Below are 25,175 nucleotides of genomic sequence, written 5' to 3' on the forward strand. Positions count from 1 at the left end.
ATTATGGGATGGAGAAATTTGCATGCTGGGAATTTGATCATTAGTTCCCAGAAATCCCTGGATAAGTCATTTCAAGGACACACCGAGAACATTTCCCAAAAGGTATTGCATTGGACTGCGGTGTCTGACACACTGGGATACCTACCTATGGTGCACCACACTTTACATCAACACAAGCACTCTGGATGAGTATGCACAGAACTTATGCAAGTAGCCAAGAATGCATGTGCCTGAGAATAGCAAACTTGGACGGCTCTATGCCAATGTAACTTTCATTGACCGCTTTGTAGTGTAGACATAGTATGAGACCTATAACTTTCTGTAAAGTTAGTTACATTTAGATTGTTAACTGTATTTAAGATGTGGAAGAACTACTAAATCAAGATTAGATAACTAAGGTCAATGCAAGTTAAAAAGAGGAACAATATTAATTGAGGGATAAGGGACTTAAACTTTAAACATCCTGTGTGATACTGATTGATTGTCCTTCAACTGGTAAATACTATTGTGCTTATGTATCAGAAACAAATTAGCTGATTATTCATTAAATCTGTATCCTTTATATAAACATATCAGTTTGGACAGATCTTGTCTTTCTTAGGCGCCCCTAGGTTGCAACACGGCCAACTAGCACAATTTAACATTTAACTGTGCCTACACAAAGTTAGCGATACAATGTGTGTTAGGTAATATCTTTTATTGGACCAACTTCTGTTGTGAGAGAGACATGCTTTCGAGGTTACACAGAGCTCTTCTTCAGGCCTGGGAAAACCAATCAGCAGCTGCACCGATGAAGCTGTGCCACTGGAACACTTAGTGAAGACACTACCTATGCCAACGGGAGATCTTCTCCCGTTGGCATAGGTATTCCACCTCCCTGCCAACATAGTGCAATCTACACCAGGAGTTTGATTGGCATAACTGCGTCGCTCAGGGTAGTTATACTGACGTAAGTCTGTAGTGTAGACCAAGCCAAAGTGTTAAAGGGTGTTTCAGAGCATGTTAGCGAACTTGGTTTTAAAAAGCACTTTTTTTTTTCATTGTCTAGACAGGACCAATGAGTGAGCAACTTGAGAATATGGTGTCAAATCTTGTCTTCTCTTGAGTACCAATGCATCCTGGACCCTGCCCACAGCCTTTCATCCCTAAAGACACAAGTTCTGATTCTCCCATGCCTTGCCTTTCATGTAGTCATTTACAGCTGTGTAAAGGGATGCAGCTCTCTCTAGCCTTTCCTCTAGCTTCCCTGCTGGATATTTGGCTTTTGTTGTGTCAGTGTGAGGTGGGCTGATGATCGACTTCCTTCTGCTAGTTATTAGCGCCTCTTCATTCTCCAATGAGACTCAGAGAGAGCTGGGGAAGAAATCCAGGACAGGGAGTGATTAGCAGGTAAGAGAAAAAGAACAGGGAGGGTGAAGCAGTAGAGCAGAATCTGCTGCTTATGAGAACAGCCTGGCTTGTGTGTGACATGGGGTATGTCTATATTGCAAAAAGAGATGTGTACTTGTTACCTTACTCAGGTCACTATAGCAGTGAGGACATGGCAACTTGGCATATTAATGCCTGGGATTGAATTTGAGGTGCTAACCCAAGTTAAAAACCAAGTTGCTGTGTCCTCACTGATATTTTTGTGTGTGTTTTAAGAACACATCTTGTTTTGGACTGTCAATGTACTCGTGGATGGAAACAGTGATGAGCTGGGGAAGGTGAGCTGAGGGAGTGGGGGAAACTAAGGGATGGGAGTGGGAAGGATTTGATGAGATTGTGAAGGGGTGTCTCAACTTCACATATGTGCAGATTGCAGGCAATATGTATACAAATAAAATATTATATGCAATTTCATGCAAATATTTGTTGAGAGTGAAGGCATATTTAGGCGTAAAAGAAGACTGCTGTGGATTTTAGGGGTTTGTTCTGATGTTTAACAGCGTAAGCAGAGCTGTGTACAGAGCTGTAAAAAATTGCAGCATAATCATGTTTAGTGTTGTGTATGTGTAAGAAATTGCACAGTAATCATGTTTGTGAGAACAAGAAAATATAAAGTGACTAGAAAGCTGGAAAAGACCAGTTTGAACTAATATTAAACCTGTGCTGACAGGAGGGGAGAGTTAACATGGAAATGAGACCAATACATATTGTTGAAATTATTAATAACTGAAATTATTAATGTGAGAAATCACCAAACACCAATTTAACTATAAAGTCCTTTATTAAATTCAAAGGCCAAATGATACTTTATGCAGTTGCTCTAAACATGCCTAAAAGGCCTAAATAATAAGCAATTTACTACATCCATACAGTAACAAAATATTTATAAGCATTTGATTAAGATACTTACAAGCGGGCTAAGGGTGCTTAGATCTATATTGGTTGGCTCCAATGTGGTCAGACAGGTATTAGTGATGAAACCTTTAAAAGTTCACTTTTTATACCCTTTAACAAACATATGATGTCATCACCAATTACTGACTTCAACTACCAAAAAAAAAAAAAAAAAAAATTGAGACAGTTCATCCTTATTTTTTATTCTTTCTTATTTCAGTCTTAATTCAGATGAGATTTACAACCTCCTTTCTTCCCAACGCCTTTCCTCCCTTCCTTCTTGCTGTCCAACAGTTTTCCCATTGTATCTGTGTTCACCTAGGCTTTAACACTGATGTGCGTGTTGGGGAAGGGCTGTGTTGGCTCGTTTTAAGACAGATTCTCTTTGATTTAAAACCATCTGCAGTCATCCCTATCGTCACAGGCATTATTTTCAGAAACTTCCCCTTATCTCATTAGTTATTCCCTGAACCAGACATCCTCCCTACTTTATTCCTTCTGGCCTTATCACTTATTATTTTCAAGGCCTTCCTTCTACTTGCTCATCAGGGCCTTTCTTTACACACATATATTTCCTTAACCAGACTTAAGCTAACTTTAGTTCTTTAATTTTGTATTATTGTACATGTGTATAAGAAAAAATAACAAAAAGTTATAAATAAGCTTGTGTAACAGAGGAAGGTTGAAGCTGTATTGTCAAAGCCTGCAGGCAACTGTGATGAGATCATCTTGATAAGCTTCCTGCTTGTGAGTAATTGATCACCGCTTGTTGAGCATTTTACCTTCAAAATATTTGTTAGGCTGATCTGTTAAGTGACTCTTAATCCAATAATATACATAGTTCTCAAGTTTTCTGCTATGCCAATGGAGACAGGTTTGAATGGATGGAAAATGCCCCGTTGGCACTGGTGTAAATGATAATACAAGACAGTGGAAAAGCAACCCCATGTCTATGTCTTCCCTGCCTGTGGATCTTGCCCTACAGTGTTGATCATCCACATGCATAATTGCCAACCCAAAGCACTGAAAAATCATATCAGGTCCCCTCAAAATCAAGAGATTAAATATATGTGGGACTTTTAAAATTTCCCTTCTGGCTTTGAAGGTTCATGTTTTCCAGGTTTTCTCTGCAACAATAAGGGTTAGCAGTTTACAGCAAAAAGCGAGAGAAAAGTGAGGTGACTGCACAATCACATGAACCCAGGAGCTGGAGCTTTATGACATTTCCTCCTCCCCAGTATTGCTAGACTCCTGCCAAACCCCTGAGGGCTGACGCCCCCGCGCCCCGCCGGCCTCTAACACCAGCAGAGAGCGGCAGATGGGAAAAGTCTCCCCTCCTTCCAATTCCCGCCTATCCTGGAAGCTCAGCCCGGGAGCTTCCCCGACTAGCCTGACGCCACCCCGTGGAACCGAACGATGGGGAGCGGGCAGGCAAGGGGTGCGCGCGCGGCTTTAGAGACAACTACGGGCAGCCCCCCCCCCCCCCTTTAGCGCAAAGGCTGCTGGGAGGGAAAGGGGGCGGAGCAGGAGGCACGGTGTCGGTGACAGTGGTCGCGCGCGCCAGGCGCAGAGGCGAGGCCCCCCCCCGTCCTCCTCGCGCGGGGGGCGGTTGGTGTCGGTTCGGCGTCGTCGTCAGCAGCAGCATCCACTCTCGCGCGCGCCCCGCCTCTGCCTCGCTATGGAGCTGGTGCTGGCGGACACGCTGCTCGCGCAGAGCCGGGACCCCGGCGCGCTGCTGCGGGCGGTGTGCGGCGGGGACGGGGCCGCCGCGCTCTCGGTGGAGCGGGTGGAGACGCTCCGCTTCCTGCTGCAGCGGCTGGCGGGCGGCGGCGGCAGCGGGGCCGGGAGCGAGGCGCTGCGGCGGGCGGCCTGGGAGGTGGCGCTGGAGCGTTGCCTGCCCCTGCTGGGCGGCGGCAGCGGCGGCGGGGCGGAGCCGGAGCAGCGCCGCCTGGTGCGAGCGGCTTGCGGGGCTCTGCGGCACTGCGCCCGGCTCGGCGGGGCCCGGCTGGCGGCGCGGCTGGCCGGGGAGGCGCTGGAGGCGCTGCGGGCGGAGCCGCCGGGGGGCGGCGGCGGGCTGGGCGTCGAGGCGGCGGTGGAAGCGCTGGTGGCCGTGGCCCCCGAGCTGCAGGAGCCGGCGCTGCTGGAGCGGGCGGTGGGCGCGGCCCTGACCCTCGTGCGGGCGGGCGGCCGCGACGCTGGCGGGGAGGAAGAGGCAGCGGCGGTGCTGGTGGCCGGGCGGCTGCTGCCGGCGCTAGGGGGAAACCGCGCCGTCCTGAGGCGGGTCTGGGACGGGCTGCTGCTGCCGCCGGGGTGCGGGGAAGAGGGAGATGCCGCTGCCGGTCCCCAGCGGGTGAGCCGGACCTTGCTGGCCCTGAGCGCACTCGCCGACCGGCTTTTCCCCGGCCTGGAAGGGAATCGCCGCGGCGAAGGCCCGGCTCTGGACGCCCGGCTCTGCGGGGACTTCTGGCGAGTGGTGCAGGAGGGACTCACCCACGGGGACGGGCTGTGCCGGAAACGAGCCCGCTACCTGCTGAAGCGAGCGGTGGATGTGTCCGACCAACTGCGCCTGGACAGTACCTGTCCCCAGGACAATGGAAACGGTATATAGCCAGCACCGCAGTCGGGTAACAGCCCCATCCGACTGGCCTAGCTAACACCGCCCAACACTGTCCACACAGTAACAGCACAAGGGCACATCCATCCACACAGCACCGACACACCTGTCGCAGGACCTGCCCATGCCTCCCGCCCTGCATGGCATGTGCCTGTTACTGCATTGTGGAGAAATCTGCACAGCCAGCCTGTTCTGCCACTGCTTGGGTACCAAGGTGATAGTTGTTTCACAAAAAAAAACCCTGAGAGTTCTGTAGCACTTCAGGTGAACCCAGAACTCTTGTTGTTTTTGCTATATACAGACTAACACGGCTACCCCTCTGAGGTTGTGTCACAGGTACCCTGCAGAGTTGTTGATGTCGGGGAGATTATTGTATTTCTGTCCTTTTGCACTGAGAATTGGGAGGTTGGAAGATAGGCATATTTGGTTAAATAGTACACCCACAAAAATGGTGTAGGGGTCTGCTTGCACACTGGCATTTGTTACAACTACTTATGAGCTCAGTTGAAACTTTGCAGTTACGTGGCTCAGAAGCATATGTTCACCAGGAAATAAGTGGAAACAAACTGTTCATGGAATCTGCCATGTTACAACCTAATTTCAGACTTGGTAAAAATCAGTATAGACAAGCTCTGGGCCCTGCCTAAATAGCCAAGGACCCTAAGCACCTTTCTCATGAACCGTTGACTGAGGCTTAAGTAAAGATGGAGGTAGACCGTGTGCAAAGGTGCTTTCCAAATTTTGACTTACTTTGTAGCCTCTCGTGATTCTTCATTTTTCAGAATACTTCCTATGGTCACACTTCACATGATGACTAGTCAGTCTTCTGGACTATTATGGAAGACATAATTCAAAAATCTCGGAGAACACTGGGAAGAGTGCCTCTTGAAACATGCACTGTAGGGCTGCTAGGGGGTGGCAATCATACAAGCTGGTTCCCTCTCCTCCCTAGTGCTGGAAGCATGGCCATTGAGGACTAGGTTGAAATGGCATGGGGAAGTGTTGCTGGCCCTCATGATGCCTCACCCACTCAAAAAGAGGCATAATTTAGCAATTGGTGCTTAAGAGGTATGAGGGAGATTTCCCTTAGCAGTTAATACTGTTACTTAAGTTTCAGAATATTTGAAATTTAAGATTGTTGCATTGTCATTAGAAGCACAGGACTTGCATGACTGTAACATGGTTCTGTTTTCTTGGGCTTCCTGTGTGATTGTGGGCAAGTTACTTAAGCGAATGCAAAATATATATTTAAAAATAAAAAAAATCTGCAATCCTACATCCCCACAAAGTCATAAAGCACTCAATCTCTCTACTTCTGTTCTTGCTAGTGGATTATGAGAAGTGTCACTTTCCTATCAGTTCACAACCATTTATACAGCAGGTAACAAAATATGAGTTACGCTATTATTGGGTAAGCAATTGATGAGACTTGAAAAGGGTAGCAAATTCTGACAGGTGATTAGTGTCACATTTTTCTATCTAATCTTAAATGGTTTTATCAGAAAAATATGTGCAAGTGAATATATTTTCACTTGAGCCCCATGGGAAATTGCCCTTAAAATTTGATACATGGTAAAGTTTGATTTTTTTCAGCCCTTGTTGAAGGAAAAGACTGCAGGATCAAGTCCTGTGTTATTACTTGGTGATAGTAACAGTAATTCATGCTGGAGGGGGAATTATGTAACGTTGCTTGAAGGATAGGAACAGAAATAGCTTTGTAATTTAAATAATTTAATATTTTCAATTAGAACCAAGTCTATTCTGGTGGTCTGTTGAGAAGAATGACAAACTTTTGAAATTTTGGGACAATTACATTTTAATAATGGAGACTCTGGAAGGAAATCAGGTAAGTGCACTTTAAGGTCTATTCAAATCATAGTTTGTTTATAACGGGTCTGAAGTATTTTTGATTATATGTGCACATGGTGAACAGTATTGTCAATCACAAATTTTTTTTCTGTTATCACAAACTAGTAATCTTACTATAACAAGCATGTTTAAATAACCTGTTACAGCTTTATAAGCCTCTTGCCTTAGACTTTTTGGCTCCCACATGTAAAACATTTAACATATAGCTTTTATAGGTTAGTGTGATTGCATTTTTTTTTTTTTTTTTTTTTAATTAGAAACTCCGTCATAATTTGTCTTTGAGATAAGAATAAATCTAGTGGGTAGAGCAGGGGATTGGAGTTGGGAGGTCTGAGTTCCAGTTTGCTAAAAGACTGGGTAAGTCACTTAACCGATAATGAAAATCGGACTATTGCATTCAGATTCCCATCTGTAAAGTGAGACTAATACTTCACTTAAAAGCACTAAAGATCCTTAGATGAAAGTCACTAGAGGCCTGATTCCCATTGGACTCAATGAAAAGACTCCTATTGACTTTAGCCCTATATCATTTCAAAATGAGGTAGTATTTGGTCATTCATTTTGTGACATGAAGACGTCCCTTCTCACACTCCATGGACTATTCATGTTATTTTATCTTCTAGTTTCCAGCCTTCTCATTTCTCCAGCTCAGTCTCATTACCTGTGTTGTCTTGTTCCAAGGATTTGTTTTTCCTTACTGTAGTGGGCTTCACTCTGGGGCTGGCAGGCTGCAGCCAAACGGTCTCTCAAAATCTTAGGACAGCTCTTCCAGGCAGTTTTGTGGCCAAGGCGACCTGAGACCAAGGCACCCTGAGACCTGACACCTCTGGGATCTCTCAGGTGGTTTGGGGAAGGTGACCCAGGTCCTTCCTCTCTGCCGTGTCCTGGCCCAGGGTTCAAGGGGAAAGAGCCAAGGAGTGGCTCAGTCCCTTCTGGTTGCTGCTGCAGATCAGCTTCCCCTGGGCCACTTCCTACTTTCCCTGTTTTCCTGTGGCCCCAGCCTTCTCTTTGCACAGTCTCAGTAATTTAGAGCCCCAGCTGCAAGAGAAACTTTCTAGCTCACTCCCAGTATTCACTTATTCCCTCTGGTCAGGGAGAAGTGGAGGGACAGTCAGACCCGTGGTCTCTTGGCCGTGTCTTACAGTCCCAGTCTTCCCCCCTACAGATTGCTGTACTTCAACAGCTGCTATTTGTTTGCCTTCTTGCAGCCAGTCTCTTCTTCACTCTCCCCCCTGCTAACTTTCTCTTTAAGTAGATCCTCCATAGGGAGCATGCCCGCAGCTACTGAGTGGTAGGGTTGTCTTGGTGCGGTACTGTTTCACTACTCCTTTAATCTTAGTGTGGGGCCTGTAAACCGCATCACCCATAAGTATACTATACCCATAAGTATAGCAGTGATACTAATTTTTTGGTTTGAGCATTGAACTAAATTACATAAATTTTGCTTCTGAATTTCAGATACATGTTATAAAGCCAGTCTTACCAAAGTTAAACAGTTTGTATGAATATGCAATATCAGAAAAAGGTAAGGTAATTGCTTTCAGACATTATTTTAATCTAATGGTTAAGTATCAGTGTATGGGTTTTTTTATCTACACTTTCATTTGAATGGTAATGCTTTTTCCTTACCATTCACTTGAAGCAACTACCTTCTAGCTAGAAGTGTGTCCTATCCGTGCTTGCTTTCCATATTGATTTATAGACTATCCACTAAACATACATAGGCAGGGCCCAGTGTGCTCCGAGATAAGATGGAATCAAATTTCATGGCAAGAACCCCTAATTCTTCTGTGAGTACTTGTGCATGTGCCTATTCCACTTAGTGCACTTGAGTCACAGTTTTGATTAGCAATACGCAATGGTGCGGTGCATTTACTTGAGGCCTCCTGGTGTGGTGCTTCCAGTTGAGGGTATAAAGGGTGAAATCACCCCACCTTCAGTTCCTTCCTATTAGTCTGGGAGCATAATGTAGTAAAATCTCATTCCACGGGCAAGTTAGTGATAGAAAGGTAAGGGAGGTGTCATTTGATTCATAAAAATCTATAGAATCATAATTTCAAGTGGTGTGGTGGGGGGGCTTGCTTGCTTGCCCCTGTCCCAGCTTTAGGTCCTCTGGTTGTTGGAAATTTTGCTAATACAATGTCGTCGGAAATGGGTTGAATTGGGTATAATTTAAATTCCCTTTTTCCCATGAATACGAGGCACCAAACATGACAAACTTAGAACAATTATGTAGATATATATTCACAAAAATGTTTAAAAAACAACTTTTTAAAATTATAGATCAACACAGGTATGCATTGCATACGTGGAAAAGACATTGTTCTTTGGTAATTCTAGGGAAGCTACCCTTGACATGTAGGACTGAAAACATTTATTCATCAAAGTCGTCATCATCAGTGTCACCTCCGTCAAGGGCACCAAATGTTGTCATTACTGTTATGATCTGTGTCACACTCACACATCTTTGTTCAAGGCAGGCTGCTGGCCAGACATTTGCAGGATGGTGAGCCTCTGGCATTTGCAGACAAGCCTTTGATTAGCTGAAAGACTGATTTGGAAGCACATGGTATTTCACACATAACTGGTGTTATCAGTGCACTCTCCAAGACCTTTCGGTGCCTGATAGGGGAGGGTAGATTTGGATGTGCTCGATTATCCTATAGCTGTTCCATTCCTAGATAATTTGCCTTCTTGATAGCAAGTGTAAATGCACCCCTTATCCATGGAAATTTTTCTGTTTGTCTTTTTCAAGGAAAACATCCGCCATCATATCTCTGAGAGTGTCATAATGTTGGTTTTTAAAATGGTAAATGAGGCTTATGAATGCCTTCAGTGCGTTTGACTGTCTCAACCATTCCGAGCACTTTCAGAGTGAGGAGAGAATCTTTGGAGGCTGAATCAGATTCCAGTAAGATAATTTGATTTTTCTTGCCAGCCTTCCAGAAGTGTCATTCTAAAAGGGCATGGACACCTGGCAGTGCAGTGGTTTTTAATGCTCCGAGTGATAGGAACACTCTGAGGGATATACAGCGATTCTGATCCCTAGCAGAAGGCACAAAAACAGAATCTTGCAGAAGTCTTGGGAAGAGTCCCACAGAGGGCATTAGAACATCAATGTCTTGTGTAAAAAGCGGGAGTTTAGTTGCAATTCGCTCAAGGGCATTGATACAAGATCATTTTAGTGTTAGCCTCCTCATGGAACTACGAAGAAACTCCACTGAACAGTGCGAGGTACCAGCTTTGTTATTTCATGTGATGACAAAATTCTTTGAGCTAGAGCATTTCCTTGCAAGATATGCAGTTAACTTGTCTTTTGTGCAAGTGTGAGACAGTAGCTTCTTGATTGTGACATTGGAGATGTTTGTAGTCTCTGATTTTGTATCGAAGAGGTGCAATATCATGGATTCTCTTCTTTCTGGTAATAGTTTTAATTATGTCCTCTGTATACATGTGAAACATGAGGGGGACTTCATCATAGGTCCAGTATTTCCTCTGTTGCCTCATCAGGAAGCATCCAGCCAAAACTTGCAGGTGTTAATAGTTTTTGGTTTGTTGAGAGCTTATACTTCAGCCATCCATTTATGACTGTTATGCTGAAAGGCCTCTGCTGGCATAAGGTAGCAGTCATGTTGTCAGAAGGCGCTGACTTAGGAAGACTATACAAGATGTGCTTTTCGCCTGTTACATATGCATTGTTCGGTAGCATTTGGACATCGATTGAGATAATCTGGAGAACTCATACTTTCCCAGACTCTCACTAAAGATCAACCTCATGCTGATATCTGGACACGACAAGGAGGTGAGCAAACCTGTGTGTGGTTAGCTCCATAATAATCCCTGCCAACTTCTCTCTGACTTTCTTCTTTGCATTCAAGCAGAACTTTAGTCTGTTCTTGATTGGAACCCATAGATTGATGGAGTCTTGGATAATTCTTTGGGTTTTGAAGGCTTCATACTAGTCACTGGTTACTTCTGGGGAAGTCATTCCAGCCATGCTTAATGTTTTGTTCAAAATTCAGTGGAGTTCAGGTGTTGTCAAGGAAAAACTGGGAAAGAGCATTTGGATGCTCTTATGCCTATCAACCTCCCAGCGATTTCCATTGCTCTGTTTTTCAGTTTTAGGGCGTCTGAGCCAAGGCAAGAAGAGAACTGGCAACATTTCAACAACACAATTTCCTTTTAAAATTTTTTTCCATATGTCATGGTCAGACTTTTCTACATCTTTAGTTCAGCGAGGTACCATGATATCATCCCAGAATAGTTGGTTAAATCTAAAGCAAATAAGTATTTCACAAATTCTTCTACTGCTGTGAGGTGCAAATTCCAGTTAGCAGTCCTGATTGAGTAGAGAGCAGCAAAGACTCAACCATCTTCATGTATCGCTGCACTATCCTGAAAGTTGACTTTGCCACCAGTTCAACTTCATTGAATTGTTTGATCCATTCTGTGATGTTGCAGCTCTCCATCGTGTGCAGTAGGTCATTGAGAATGGAATATACAGTGGATGTGTGGAACTGGTCTTGCAAGCCTTGTATCCTTTGGGAAATTACTTCAAACACATCAATATGCTTTTCAAACAAGACATCTAGGTAGTATTTTTGAAGGGCAGTAAGTGTTTGGGAGTGTTTTATATCACATCACAACTTTTTCCTTGCACGAACTTGGTTCACAGTACTGTAACTGTGCAAAATCCCTCAAATCTCAGAAATACTGGTGCTGTCAACAAAGGAGCCGCTTGTATGTATTGCTGCAAAGAATATGTGCAGTTCACCAGTGTATAGAAATTACTGTCCACTAAGAGTATCATGGGATATTATTAACTGTTCATAGATTCTAAGGCCAGAAGGTTCTTCTTCAAGTGCTTACTCTTGTCCATTTCATGCTCGAGGCATAATTGCTGGAGATTTTTCCCTTCCGGTGGGCCAGCTCTAGTGCTGTCTGGAGTCGCACACATGTGAGGATGCCCCACACGCTCTCAGTTTCTTTTTACTGCCCGTGACGGTTGCTGGAATGACCCATCTTGCTGCGACAAGGTTTCTTTCCCAGTGATTTGAACTCTTCTGTAGTCCTATTTGTGTAGTTTTTGTAGTTAGGGTGTATCGTTCTTAGTTAGTGTTAGCATATATAGTAGTGTGAATAGTTGTCCTTGTCGCTGAGGAACTATTTGCCCCAGGGGCTGGACATTCCCTGGTCCTCGGCCTTTAAGCCTTGTGCCTCTTGTGGCAAACCAGTACCAGTGAATAACCTGCACTCTAGCTGTTGAAAGCATCTGGAGGAAACACATTAAAGATAAATGCCAGATCTGCAGAAACTTCAGACCTAGTACTAAAAGGACAGGAATATTCGGCAGAAAGCATTCTCATGGAGGAGGCCCTCAGACCAGTCTCTGAGCCAAGCTGCTCTGAATCGGTGCCAACTCCTTGGCATCTGTGCAGAGAGCACTCCTCTGGCACTGGGTTCTTCCTGGCACCTCTCACCATCTCTGGTGCAAAGGAAAAAGTAGCGCACTGAGGGGGGGCACTCACCAGTGCAGAAGAGAGACAAGCGGGGAGAGGCCAGTACTGTGAGACCTGTGTCGGGCCATTCTTCCTCCCCCAAGCCAGTGATGGCACCGTCAACCCCGTCTAGGGTGTTGAGTCCAGTGTGGGACCCTCCTACAACTCCCGGAAGTGACCACGGTATCTGCGGTACCACAATCCCTTCTACCTTTGAGGCCTTCTGAGTGTCAAAGGACCTCTTCTCCCTTCTGGTCCCACCAATGTTGAGAGGACAGCCAGCCCAGACAACAGGAGGGAACAAGGAGTGTCAGCCCCTTCCTGCCACTAGTACCCACAGCTTCCTGTAGGGGCAAGCTTGGCCACGGTTCTAGCATGGTGGTCACGACTCAACACTGATCCCAGGAACTCCGGTACCATGTGGAGGCAGAAGTCGGGAGAGCTCCACCATAGTCCCCGAGGGATGACTCCTCTTTGGAATCCGAGGAAGAAGTTGTTGTTCTGCAAGTCTACCAGTATCTTGACGACTGGCTGATCAAAGGTCGGTCACAGGCTCAGGTACAGTATAGCATCAGTACAATCTGCAATACCTTCCAGGCGCTGGGTCTGCTGATAAACGAGCAAGGTCAACTCTGGTCCCAGTTCAGAGAATAGAGTTCATCGGGGCAGTGCTTGACTTGACTCAAGTGAGAGCCTTCCTGCCGGAGGCCAGATTCCAGACTGTCTGTCGTCTTAATTCTCATCCTTCCCACCTTACAAATAGGTCCATTTCCATTGGGTTTGCTTTTGCTTAATCTAGTCAGATAGCAGTGGAGCCAGAAAATAAACTGGCCAGCTAGAATGCCAGGAGAACAACACAGCAGCCATGACCCAAGGAGCTAGGAATATGAACTGCTGAAGCCAGTGCAAAGTTCCTCTTTCCATGGCTCACACGCTGGGGAGGGAATTCTGAGCCAGGCTGCCTGGACAACATTTCAGTAGACAAAGGAGGAAAAGGAAATGGGTACCAAGTAAGGGAAAACTACACCATGATGGAGTAAATCTAAGAAGGGGAAAAAAAGATCTAACCAAAATAAGAGATGAGTAATAAATTAAATTTTAATCTGTTAAATAGAGAGTTGATTGATAGTTTGTTATGAGTAAATACAGTAGACAGAATAAACTATCTATTCTGTTTATTCTATTTATTCTGTCTACAGTAGACAGTTTATTCTATTTATTATATACAGAGGGAGTGTCTTGGAGGGGAAAAGGAAACAAGCCTTTTTCACTTGTGCTATTAGTTTTAGTCTTTAGCCTGGAAAGCATTGAGTAAGTTTTTCAAGCCATGTTAATAAATGTTTATTTTGTGTATTTGTGCTTTTAGAGAAAAGTACGTTTTATATACCAGATAAATAGCTACCCGTATAATATCCTTCTAAGAAATGTTTTGTAATGGCCAACCATCATGTCATGAAAACTTAAATGCTTTATGCTTTAGTATGATATGCTTCTTTAAAATTTACTGCTAGACAAATTACATGCTGATGTCATTATCATTTTACACACACTTAAGTTGTTCTTTTTGTAACAGGTTGTTGGTTGTTTCACCCATCATGGCATATGTGCATTTACAAAAGGATGTTTGAGAGTGAAAACAAAACTTTGACAAAGGAAGGTGTTGCTCAATTTCTGGAGCTTTGTGAAACAAAGTGCCTTCCAAATTCACCAGGATTTTCAGAGGTAAGGGCATTATCCTAACCTCCCTCCCTCCCTCCCTCCAACTATTTTCCAGGATAAATAGATATTCTAACTTGAAATATTTCCTAAATTGATTCATTGCCCTAAGTCATGAGTTATAATTGGACACGTTCTATAAAACTATGTCAAATTTAGCTATATCAAGAGTAATAACATTATTTAGAAGTGATCTCATGGCTAAGATTACCTTGGTCAAAGGAAGAGTGCCTATTGCAGTGCTCCTTGTCATTTACCCACAAATCCTTATTTCAGAGACCAATCACTCTATCCTGTATTAGTTGAATCCCAGTTAACTGGGATTCTTTTTTATGAAGATAAGATATTATCTCCTTTTCCCCGAGGGTTGCTGATGTTCCAGTTCTCTAGAGCTCCTCAGCTTCTTCAGAACTGGAGCTATTGAGCACCTGAGTTCAGCAGAGACGTGGCCATGAAGGAGCCTATCCAGGAGCTTTGAAGTCCACGCTCAGTGTTTGTGTTCTAAGGAAAGACTTTGAAGCCTGAAGATTAGCTTCCCTGATTGTGGGAAGGTTCAGATATTCCTAGAGACTGTTGAATAATCAGTTTTTTACTGTATCTCTCTTATAATGAATTATGAAAAAAGTCTAATATAATAAAGAAATATTGTAGGTGTTAAAACTACACTCTCAATTTTACTGTTGTACTAGTATAGCATATTTGCATAGATTTAGTAATTAGCTTACATATCATAGGGTATGAATGATCTATTCTGTGCTTCACCCATCCTCACTTCCAAGAAACAGCTCCAGGTGTCTCAAAAGCCAAAATTTCTGAATTACACAATTAAGGTCAATATCTCATTAAAGTGACACCAACTTGATTTATAGTCAGTTTTAAAAAAAAGTTAAAAATAGCTACAATTACAATACATGCCTCTGAGTCCTTCTTCCAATGATATGGTTCTATTCTTTTTTTCTTATTTTGTAAAATATATTTTTCCTTCTTTTTGTTTTACGAAAAATGGACACAAACGGGAAATAGATTGTAGTGGTGGAACTGACTACACAAAGTGCTGTGAAATGTATAAAGTAAAAAGTAAATATTTTTCTTTCAATTACAATACTCTTATAGGTTACTTACGAACAGTAGTAGGGAACAACTTTAGACAGCTTTTTTTTTTAAAGCTGACTGTTTTTACTTAATATTTTTATTAGTGTTGAAGACTCACTTTTCCTCCTTTCAACTTCGATGTGCAACTACTATTAATGCCTTTCTTGTTCCTTAAATCAGTTTACATACTCTCCTCAATAGCCCAACTTCTGTACCAAACGGGCAAGCCACAGCCCTGTTAGTGTTGTCGTTTTAGCAAAAATGACTGTGTACAAAGCTCAGTGCCTAATTCCCTGCTATTGTTGATTAGTAATGAGGAAAGTCTCTCTCATCAGTAGGAACCGTTCCTCTATCTTGTTTAAAACAGGTAAAATAAATCTAGTTAGTGTGTGTATAAAAATGTCATTATTGGTTTTAATGTAAATTTAATTTCTCTCTACAGTTTATTATTGGACCATTAATGGATGCACTTTCAGAAAGTTCTCTCTATGGCAGGTAAACCATTGGTTATTTAGTTTAGTAATTATTGAACAATGTGCCGTTACAGTTGATTGATGGAAGATATCAGTTGATATCACTTTGAACATGTCAGTCAAGCAATGGGTAAAAGAGAGCCAGTTGACATAATATATTTAGACTTTCAAAAAGCCTTTGACAAGAGGCTTCTAAAGAAATTAAGTTGTCATGGGTGAGAGGCAAAAAATTGTCATGGATCAAAAACTGGCTCAGAGATGGGAACAAAGCATAGGAATAAGTGGTCCGTTTGCAGAAGTTTAATAGTGGGGTGACTCAAACTTCTTTATTAAGTCTGATATTGTTTGCTGTATTTATTAATGATGTGGAAAGGGAGATGAGCAAGCAATAAGGTAGCAAAATTTACAGAAGACACAGTTATTTATCTTAATCAAATCCAGAGAAACCTGAAGGAAATTCAGAAGGAATGGACAAATCTAGGTGAATGGGCAACATGTCAAGTGAAATTCAGTGTTCATAAATGCAAAGTGATACACATCGGAGAGGGGAAAAAGGTAATAATACACCTCATAGGGTTCTAAACTAACTATCACCTCAGAAAAACCAGTTGACGTCACTGTGGACAGCTCAGTGAAGACCTCGGCTTGGTGTGTAGCTCTAGTCTAAAAAGCAAACAATGTTAGGAAGCATAAGGAACAAGGTGGGGAATAATATGAAAAATATAATACCGTTATGTAAACAACTGGTACAATCTCATTGGGAATAAGGGTGTAGTACTGATCACCCTATCTCAGAAAGGATACAGCAGAAGTAAAAGGTTCAGAGAGGGCGATAAGAATCATTACGGACATTGAAAAATTCTTATATGAAGAAAGATTGGGGTTGATTATTTTAGACAGGAGAAATATAAGCATGGACATGATAAAAGTATATAAAATGATATAGTAAAGATAGTAGGGAGCCTTCTGTTTTCTCTGTCTCATAGTACAAGAACAGGGACAGTCAATGAAATCAAAAGGTGGCAATTCAAAACTGATAAAAGGAAATAGTTTTCTGTGTAATAAGACTTTGGAATGCTTTGCTACAGGATATCATGGAGGCTAAGAATCTATTGTAAACTCTTTTGTTCAATGTGTGTATGAGGCTGCTAGAATGGATGGGTGAGGAGACATGGGTTGTGGTCCACTCAGTATGCTGATGACGTCCAGCTCTAGGTTTCTATTGCATCTGACCCAGTCAGAACAATGGAATGAATTACCCAATGCTTAGATGAAACAGGAGTTTGGATGAGCATTAGCTGACTGTTCACACTCAAACCAGACGACATAGGATATGTTTACATTAGAAACATTACAGTGGTACAGCTTTGGTCAGCCCAGCAGTGTCTACACTAGAGCTTAATTACATAGAACAGGGTATGACATTTTTCACCTTGAGCAATGTAGTTAAGCTGCCCTACCCCTGTAGCACAGAGCAGCCTTGAGATAGCATTGGTGGGTTGGGGAGAGTAGCTGGAAGAGTTGGTAACCTTATATCTGTGCCCCTTGTAGAAGGCATGCAACCATTATTTGTAGGACATGTGCAGTTTGGAGATATCATTGGATTCTGGGCTGCTCACAGATGCCCAGGTTTGAGCTGAGAGTGTTTTTCTGCACTTGGCAAGAAGAGTGTGACCTTTTTCTCTGTCCTGTGGCCCTTGCCATAAAAATCTGTGCCTTTGTCACTTCAAGATTAGATTGCTGTTATGTGCCGTATATGGGGCTGTATTGGAATATTCAGAAGCTGAAGGTAGTGTAAAATGCTGTAGCCTGCTTATTAAGTGGAATTGCATGTTGGAAGCACATTATCTCCATGATCTCCGCTGACTTTCATTATGTTTCTGGGTACAATTCAAGGTGTTGTTTTTAACCCATGAAGTGTAAATGGTTTGGAACCTGATTACCTGAGAGTGTGCTGCAACTGAGATCAGCAGAGGCACTTTGTCTGGATCTCCCTCAATATGAATAAGAGGGAGCTGCTATTAGTGCATTCTATGCGAAAGATCCTCAGTTTTGGAACTTTCTCCCCCCTCCCTTGGTCTGCCAGAGGTAGGATTTGTTAGCCTTCTGAGCACTCGGCAAAACCCATCTTGTTCCCCTCTTTGTCAAGGCTGTTCAGGGTGGGGGTTGAAGTAGAAATGTTTATGGGCAGTCCTTTGTCTGTAATTTTCTTTGAGAGACAAGGTGGGTGAGGTAGCATCTTTTATTGTCTCTCTTACCAACAGAAGTTGGTCCAATAAAAGATACCTCACCCGCCTTGTCTCTCTAACATCCTGGGACCAGCATGGCTGCAACAACACTACGTATATTATTCTTGTAATTTTTAATGTGTGGGAATTGCACTCAGAGCACTGGATGGGAGGATATAGGCTTATTTTAAAAAGTTGGAGAAATAGAGGTTGGACGTTTATGTGGATACTAAGAATATCTAGAGTTATAAATAATTAATGCTGATACATTTTGGAAAGAATGTAAAATCCCATGTTTCAGGTCTTAAACCTGAACTGTTAAGGATTAAGATGAAACCTTTGTTGAGATTACATTATCCCACATCTGGTACTGCAGGGTTTCTTGCATCTTCCTGGGAATCATCTAATGTTGTGAGAGACAGGAGACTGGACTAGATGGACCATTGTTCTGATTCAGTATGGCAATTGTTATATTCCAATGTCTATATGTACATTTTCAATACCCTTTAAAAGTATCAGAAACATTTTTAAAAAAACAACAAACAATGCTTCATATTGAGACACTTTTACTTTGGCTGTTTGCATTCTAATGAGTTAGGCAATTAGGTAATGTTTTTCATTAGCTTGTTTTCTAAGGGGCTTTGAGATCCCTCCTTATAAAGTGCAGTTAATGTGCATAATGTTAATTTTATATTTTTAACCAAACAGGTCACCAGGGCAATTAATAGGAGCCTGTCCTCCTTTAGGGATGAAGTTACAGAAGTTTTTGTCTACTTACTTCACACTTCTTCCAGAAGAAGAAAAAAGTATGTTTTAATTAATTTTTTCTTTCGGAAGATAAGGGAAGTAAGGATCATGGATCCATTTTTGGTATCTAATGTAAATGTTTACCAGTGTGTTCTCTCCCCTCCAGCGTACTACAGCCATCATAGACTGAATCACAAGAAGTCTCCTTAGTGTGTGTGTCTGTGTTTTTTTAAACGTGTTCATCCAAAAATTCCTTTGAGTATGTGTTGGTGTGTATCTCACTGTAGATACACATGAGACCTTAGTTTTTTGAGTGAGTGTGTGTCTTGGAGCCGTGCATGTGCTCCGTGCTTCCTTGTGCTCCCAGGTGAGGGCATCAAAGAAGAACAGATGCAACCTCTCTTCAGTTCTCTTTTGCTTTCTGTGCCAGCAATACAGAGCCTGGAGAGTGTTTCACCTGGTAGTTTTTAGCTTAGACTAACTTCTTTAGAATCATTTCTGATCTCATGTTTTCAACTGCCATGATCTGAGCTTGTTACCAGCTTTGCCTGTCATCTTGGGGTTCGCTCATTTATTAGGGTTACTTTCCTGGAAGGGTGTGTGTGATTCTATTAATGTATTGCTTGTGTTACCTGTGTGTTCATATGGCTACAAGTCCCCTCCCAATGGACCTATCCTGCAGGACCTACGGTTTTCAGGGCTAGGTTCCCACACACACACACACACACACACCCCAGATTAATAAAGTGCATCCCACCCACCCCAGATTAATAAAGCACTTTCAGTGGCCACACTTATATGCCCCTTTGCACTGCACCAGAATAGAGCACACTTTTGAGCAGGCTGGGTCCAAACGCACTTTCAGCTGCCACCCTTATATGCCCCTGGACTCTGCAGGCAAGGCAGAGCAGCACTTCTGAGCTGCCCCTCACCACTCTACAGTTGTTCTAGTAGTAACCCCCTTGATGAGCAAACCCCATAGGATTTTTGGGCACTCCAGGGATCTTTGGCTTAGGTAAAAGAAGCGTTGCTTCAGAGCAAGATAGGGAAGCCAAGAACACAAAGGAGTAAATGAAGTTTGGAGAAAGAGACTGGCAACCAGCATGATTATAACAGTTATTTTATTTCCAGGTAAAACTTATGATACTAATAGTAATACCATACAAGAAGAGAAAAACAATCAAATGCTTACAATACTACACAATTTCAGTTGGGGTATTGGATGAAGCTAGCCCAGGTTTGATTACAAAAGTAGAAAGTTATACCTGGACTAAAAGAGAGAGTGAGTGTGTTGGGGGTGGGGGGGGTCTCACCACTCCACGCAGCTCAAAGGTTCCCAGGGGACAGGCTGTTCAGCTTAGAGTTCGGAGCGCTTGAGATGGGCAGAGCCTCCAACATGATTAGTCAGGAAAAGGGGACGTTCCAGTGGAGCCGATGCAGCCTTTGGATCCAGGCATCAGAACCAGAGGTTTGAACTTGGGTAGGGTTTTTATAGGGAAGAAACAATGGTTCAAGGGAGAACACTAGGTTTGTTTATGGGTAAACAGTGACTCAAGGGAGTATACCAGAGTGGTTTGCTTTATGCTGGACAATAGGAGCTGATCATTCCTGGCTATGGGCAATGTTCCTTGAGGGAACTCACAATGCAATCAGGCAGATTCAGTGTTTTGGATATCAATAACTAGAATGGTCTGATAACTGCAGAGCTGGGTGTGTGCAGGTGTGGGTTCATCAACATCAGGAGCAGAGATCTCCCATCATTCAGTGTGTCCCTGCTTTGCCAATCCCAGAGTTTAGTGCGGTTCCTGCTTTGGAGCTTGGTTCTCCATTCAGTATGCTAATTCTTGTTCCATCTTCGATGTAGATGAGGCTTCTGTTCTCCATTCGGTGTGATAATCAAGATGCCTCCTTTTTACGTCTTTGATGTAGATGACGCTAGGGGAGTTGCCTTAATCCTACTTGTTTAGAAGGGTTTAGGTGTGTCTCCCACTGCCTTTCCATTGCTTTTGGTTTCTGGTTCAAGCAGAGGCTGGGGAGTGGATTCAGGTAAGCCAGAGAGAGTAGGGGTTTTTCGTCCTGGTTCCCCAAGAACACAGAGCTGACAGGTAACAAGCTGACCTGTCTGGACCAAACTTTACTGATCCTACCCTATATACTCCTTCCGTATACACCCTCACCCCCTATACATACCCTCCCTCCCCAGCCCGACAGGGTTCATCAACATGATGCACTTGAAACCTGCAAGCTTCAAGCCCTGTCCATCCTTCAATGGACTAATCCCTCTGAAGGATGGATACAAGTAGGTGTCCCTGTTCCCTGGGGGAATTGCACATTCTGAACAGATGGTCAATATGCTTGTCCTTCTCAACAAGGGTGTGCAGGTTGCACAAGACAAGGCTGAAGCTTCACCTTCTGGAACAGTTCATAAAGGAAAAAGTCATCTAGTGCCCCATTGCCCCACCTAAGGCTGGGGCAAAAAAGACAGTGCCAAGGTAAGAAGCCATCCTCAACAAGAATGTCAAATCTGGCACCAGCAACTCCCATATTGAAGTCAGGCTCTGAAAAAGACTGCTCCAAGCTCTGAGGCAGAAGCTCAAGAAGGATATTTGTGTCCTTCTATGAGGACAGACAGCAGGGCCTTCGGAGATACATTCTCCATGCCCTGCAGAATGTCACAGGCCAGAGAGAAGAAGCGACCTGTGACACAGCAGACTCCTCTGGCACCAATCCTGGTGCTCTGAGTGTGTTCTCTTTAGTGTTAACCTTTGCCTCTGAGCATGAGACTTGGGCAAAACCAGGTCCATCTTTGGTGCTGAGACACCTACCAGCATCAGTATGAACGTTATAGCCGAGAGCACCTTTCATGTTGGTGCTGCCTCTAGAGTAGGTCTGCTCTTCACCATCACCAAGTCACATGTTCTTGTGATTGAGTAGAGAACCTTCCCCCCAGAAGTCTGCATTTTACAAGACTAAGAGACTTACAGGCTTCTCCTGTAGTTTGTAGCCTCCACTGAGCTTGAATCCATTGAATCAGCCATATTCCAGTGGTATGCCATTGTAGCCTTATTGAGGGTTTTGGGGCCCAACATTGCAGGCACTGAGAAACTAGTCTCCATCATCGAAAAAGAGGTCTCTTTCCCCTGTGGCATCCCTGACCAGGCCACTGATGTCTGAATATCAGGAGGTGCCAGATCTCGGGGCAGATTACTACAGGGCCCCATCTTGCCACCAAAGGATCTCTTTTTTGCCAGGTGACTGTAGAAGGGCTTTTGACATAGTCTCACATGACATTTACTAAAGCAGCCAAGGGAGCTATGTTCTAGATGAAAATATAGGGTGGGTGCACAGCTGGTTGAACATACTCAAAGGATAGTGTTTAATGGTTCACTGTCAAGCTGGGAAGACCTATCAATTGGGGTCTTGCAGGAGTCTGTCCTGGGTCTGGTATTCAGTATTGTCATTAATGACTTGGATGATGGAGCAGAGTACACTTATAAAGTTAGTGGATGACACACAGCTGGGAAGGGTTGCATGCACTTTAGAGGACAGGATTAGAATTCAAATTTATCTTGATTAAATTGGAGAATTGGTCTGACCTCAGTAAGATGAAATTCAGTAAAGACAAGTGCAAAGTACTATACTTAGGATGGAAAAATCAAATTCACAAATACAAAACGGGGAAATAATTGACTGGGAAGTAGTACTGCAGAAAAGGATCTGGGGGATCATAAATCGAATATTCATCAACAATGTAATACTGTTGCAAAAAAGACAAATGCCATTTTCTGATGTATTAAAAGGAGTGTCATATGTAAGAGATGGGAGGTAACTGTTCTGCTCTAACGGCACTGGTGCGGCCTCAGCTAAAGTAAAAATGTGGACAAATTGAAGAGAGTCCAGAGAGGAACAACAAAAATAAGAGGTTTAAAAAACATAACCTATGAGGAAAAGTTGAAAGAATTGGGCATGTTAGTCTGGAGAAAAAAAGTCTGTGGGAGGATGTAATGATCTTCAAATATGTAAAAGTTTGTTATAAAGAGGTTGGTGATCAATAGTTCTACAAGTCCATTTAGGTTAGGACAAGAAGTAATTGGCTTAGTCTGTAGCAAGGGAGATTTAAGTTAGATAATAGGAAAAACTTTCTTACTAAGAATAGTTACGCTCTGTAACAGGTTAACTAGGGAGGTTGTGGAATCCTAATCATTGGAAATTTATAGGAATAGGTTAGAGAAACATCTGTTAAGGATGATCTAGGTATACTTAGCTCTGCTTCAGCATGGAGGGTGGGGAGGGTTGGACTAGGTGACCTCTTGAGGTCCTTCCCAGTCCTACATTTTTATGATTCTGTGAAGTGGTAAGTCATCAGATGACTAAGTACTGTCATCAGATGACTAAAGCAATTCATCAGTTCCTTGTGAGGATTACCAAGACTGGAATTGAAAACATCTGTCATTTCAGAGAAGTCCCACAAGCTGTTTGATATCCTGTCAGCTTCTGGTCCAGCCAGGATTGTCCTTCCCACTAATGAGGGACTGCCCAACCCAGCCAAAGCCCTATGGGAGACACCAGCCACTATGACACCTACAGTGAAACAAGTTGAAAAGAAATACTTGATGTCCCTCTCACGGTTTGAGTAATTTGACACGCATCCAGAGATGCACTCATTGGTCATGTCACCTGTGCAAGAGAAATTGAGATACAGCAAAAGTACGCCAAAGACAAGGACACCAAATTACTCAACCTCTTTTGGAAGGAAATTGTGCTCCTCAGCTTTACTGCAGACCTGGTGCTTAAGTGGCCAAGTATGACTCTTTCACATGGTGCAGTATGACTCCCTTCCTTGTGAAGTTCCTTCATGACAGCAGAGAGGACCTTAAGGACATAATTAAGGAGGGCCAGCTTGTGGCCAGGAGAGTGAGGGATGTCTCAGACACCATAGTCAGGTGTATGACCAACTATGGTAACTATTTGACAGGCATTGGGCTTCAAGCATCAGGCATCTCAAGAAAAGTATAGGCTACAGTTGAGGACTTGATCTTAGAAGCTTCAGAGTTGTTCAGTGAACAGAAAGACAGTGCTCTTCGCTCACTAAAGAACTCAAAAATTACCCTACACATTCTGAGGATTTATACCCCTGCTTCATACCAATGCTAGTCTTGTTCACCCTGGACTGATGGACGGACCCTCTTTCAGAGTTTTTACGGGAGTTCCCTTCACTCCCCTGCAATCAACGCTCACTTTAGTCATAGATGCATCCTTGTTTGGGGAGTGCACATGGGGTCACTGTAGAGTCGTTAATTTTCTTGTTATCTGAAGGCTCAAATGTCACAGAATTGCAAGCTGACTGTGTTGCGTGTTCTTCCTTCCACATATGGAGGGGAAAAAATCTGCTAGTGCTAAAAGACAACACAGCAACTGTTTTATATAAATAGACAAGGTGGTGTGTGTTCCACCTGGTTGTGCCAGGAGGCGGTTCTTCTGTGGAAGTTCTGCTTAACCAGCTCCATTCACCTCAGCACTGCTAATGTTCTGGTGTACAAAATACGCTTGCAGGCCCGTTGAGCAGGTCCTTCACAGAACACCATGAATGGTCACAGTGGATATGTACCCAGGTTTTTTCATGGAACTTAAGCTGGGAACAACCTGGTATATAGGCAAAAGTGCTATCAAATAAGATACTTTGACAGAGTAATTACATTAATGTTTTTCTGATGTCCTTATCTGAATAGTGTTAATGTTCAATTTAAAATTAGAGGCTGTACAAATTCCAGTTATTTCCCCTTAAGGCTTTTGATCATGAATTTGAAGGAATATAATAGGATATGATTTATCATGTGTGTTTCATTCTTTTCCCTACTTGACACACTGAAAATAGTTGACAGAAGTAGGCAATATAGATTTGCTTCACAGTGTCAATTTAATTCTCTCTTCATGTACAAGTCTTAGATAATGTGTATGGTTTCTGCATGTTTTTCAAATTAATAAGTACTTGGCAGCAGTTACAGCTTTTTTGCCACCTAAATAACACTTGCTGTATTTTTGAATTATTATGTTATAATTAAATGGTATTATTTCAGCCAGTTAGAGCACCAGGGATGCCACATAGTGAAGCATAAACATATAGGACCAGATTTACAAAAATATTCTGCTCTCAGCAACTCCCATTGAGAGCAACAGAGAAATAGCTATTTTTTCTCCTCTCAGTAATGGAATTTTGGTTCTAAGTGTCTGATCTGCATATACGTCATATGGTATTTCTCAGGTATACAGTGTATGATTCTAGATTACAGTCTTATTGGTCAATCATAATGCAGGGATTTGTGTAGTAGCTGTAGAGTTATTTTTCAGTGACAATAATTCAAAAATACAGTTCTCTGTCTGATAATCCCTCTGCTTTGAGTGGTTCAGAGATTCAGAATTTTCAAGCTGTTTTCCAGCAATGTCTGCAGTGCTTCAGCCTGTTGCTTCCTTTAGAAGGAACCAAAAATTTCAAAAGTTTATAAGAAAGAGCAGGGTGAAATAAACCAAAAACAAAAGAAAAAATACTTTAAAAATGTGTAAAAACCCACTAACTTTCCTCTTCTTGAGTTCTTCCAACCCTGCATTGTTATGATTC

The 25,175-nt window shown here is 43.0% G+C and overlaps 1 protein-coding gene across 4 annotated transcripts in view; it reads left to right on the forward strand.

The window, feature by feature from the left end:
• Positions 1 to 4,000: 4,000 nt before the first annotated feature.
• TARBP1 (TAR (HIV-1) RNA binding protein 1) overlaps positions 4,001 to 25,175 on the forward strand; it is a 119,065-nt gene continuing 97,890 nt past the window's right edge. For all 4 annotated transcript variants that reach the window (XM_067535836.1, XM_067535839.1, XM_067535837.1 and 1 more), the window contains exons 1-6: positions 4,001 to 4,922; positions 6,685 to 6,782; positions 8,264 to 8,330; positions 13,877 to 14,025; positions 15,554 to 15,606; positions 18,521 to 18,618. In XM_067535836.1, the coding sequence (XP_067391937.1) occupies positions 4,001 to 4,922; positions 6,685 to 6,782; positions 8,264 to 8,330; positions 13,877 to 14,025; positions 15,554 to 15,606; positions 18,521 to 18,618 (1,387 nt within the window). The remainder of the gene's footprint in view (positions 4,923 to 6,684; positions 6,783 to 8,263; positions 8,331 to 13,876; positions 14,026 to 15,553; positions 15,607 to 18,520; positions 18,619 to 25,175) is intronic.

The sequence above is a fragment of the Emydura macquarii genome, unplaced genomic scaffold (genome assembly GCF_026122565.2).
Source record: "Emydura macquarii macquarii isolate MOO-44397 ecotype Brisbane River unplaced genomic scaffold, CSIRO-AGI_Emac_v2 contig_3517, whole genome shotgun sequence".
NCBI lineage: Eukaryota > Metazoa > Chordata > Testudines > Chelidae > Emydura > Emydura macquarii.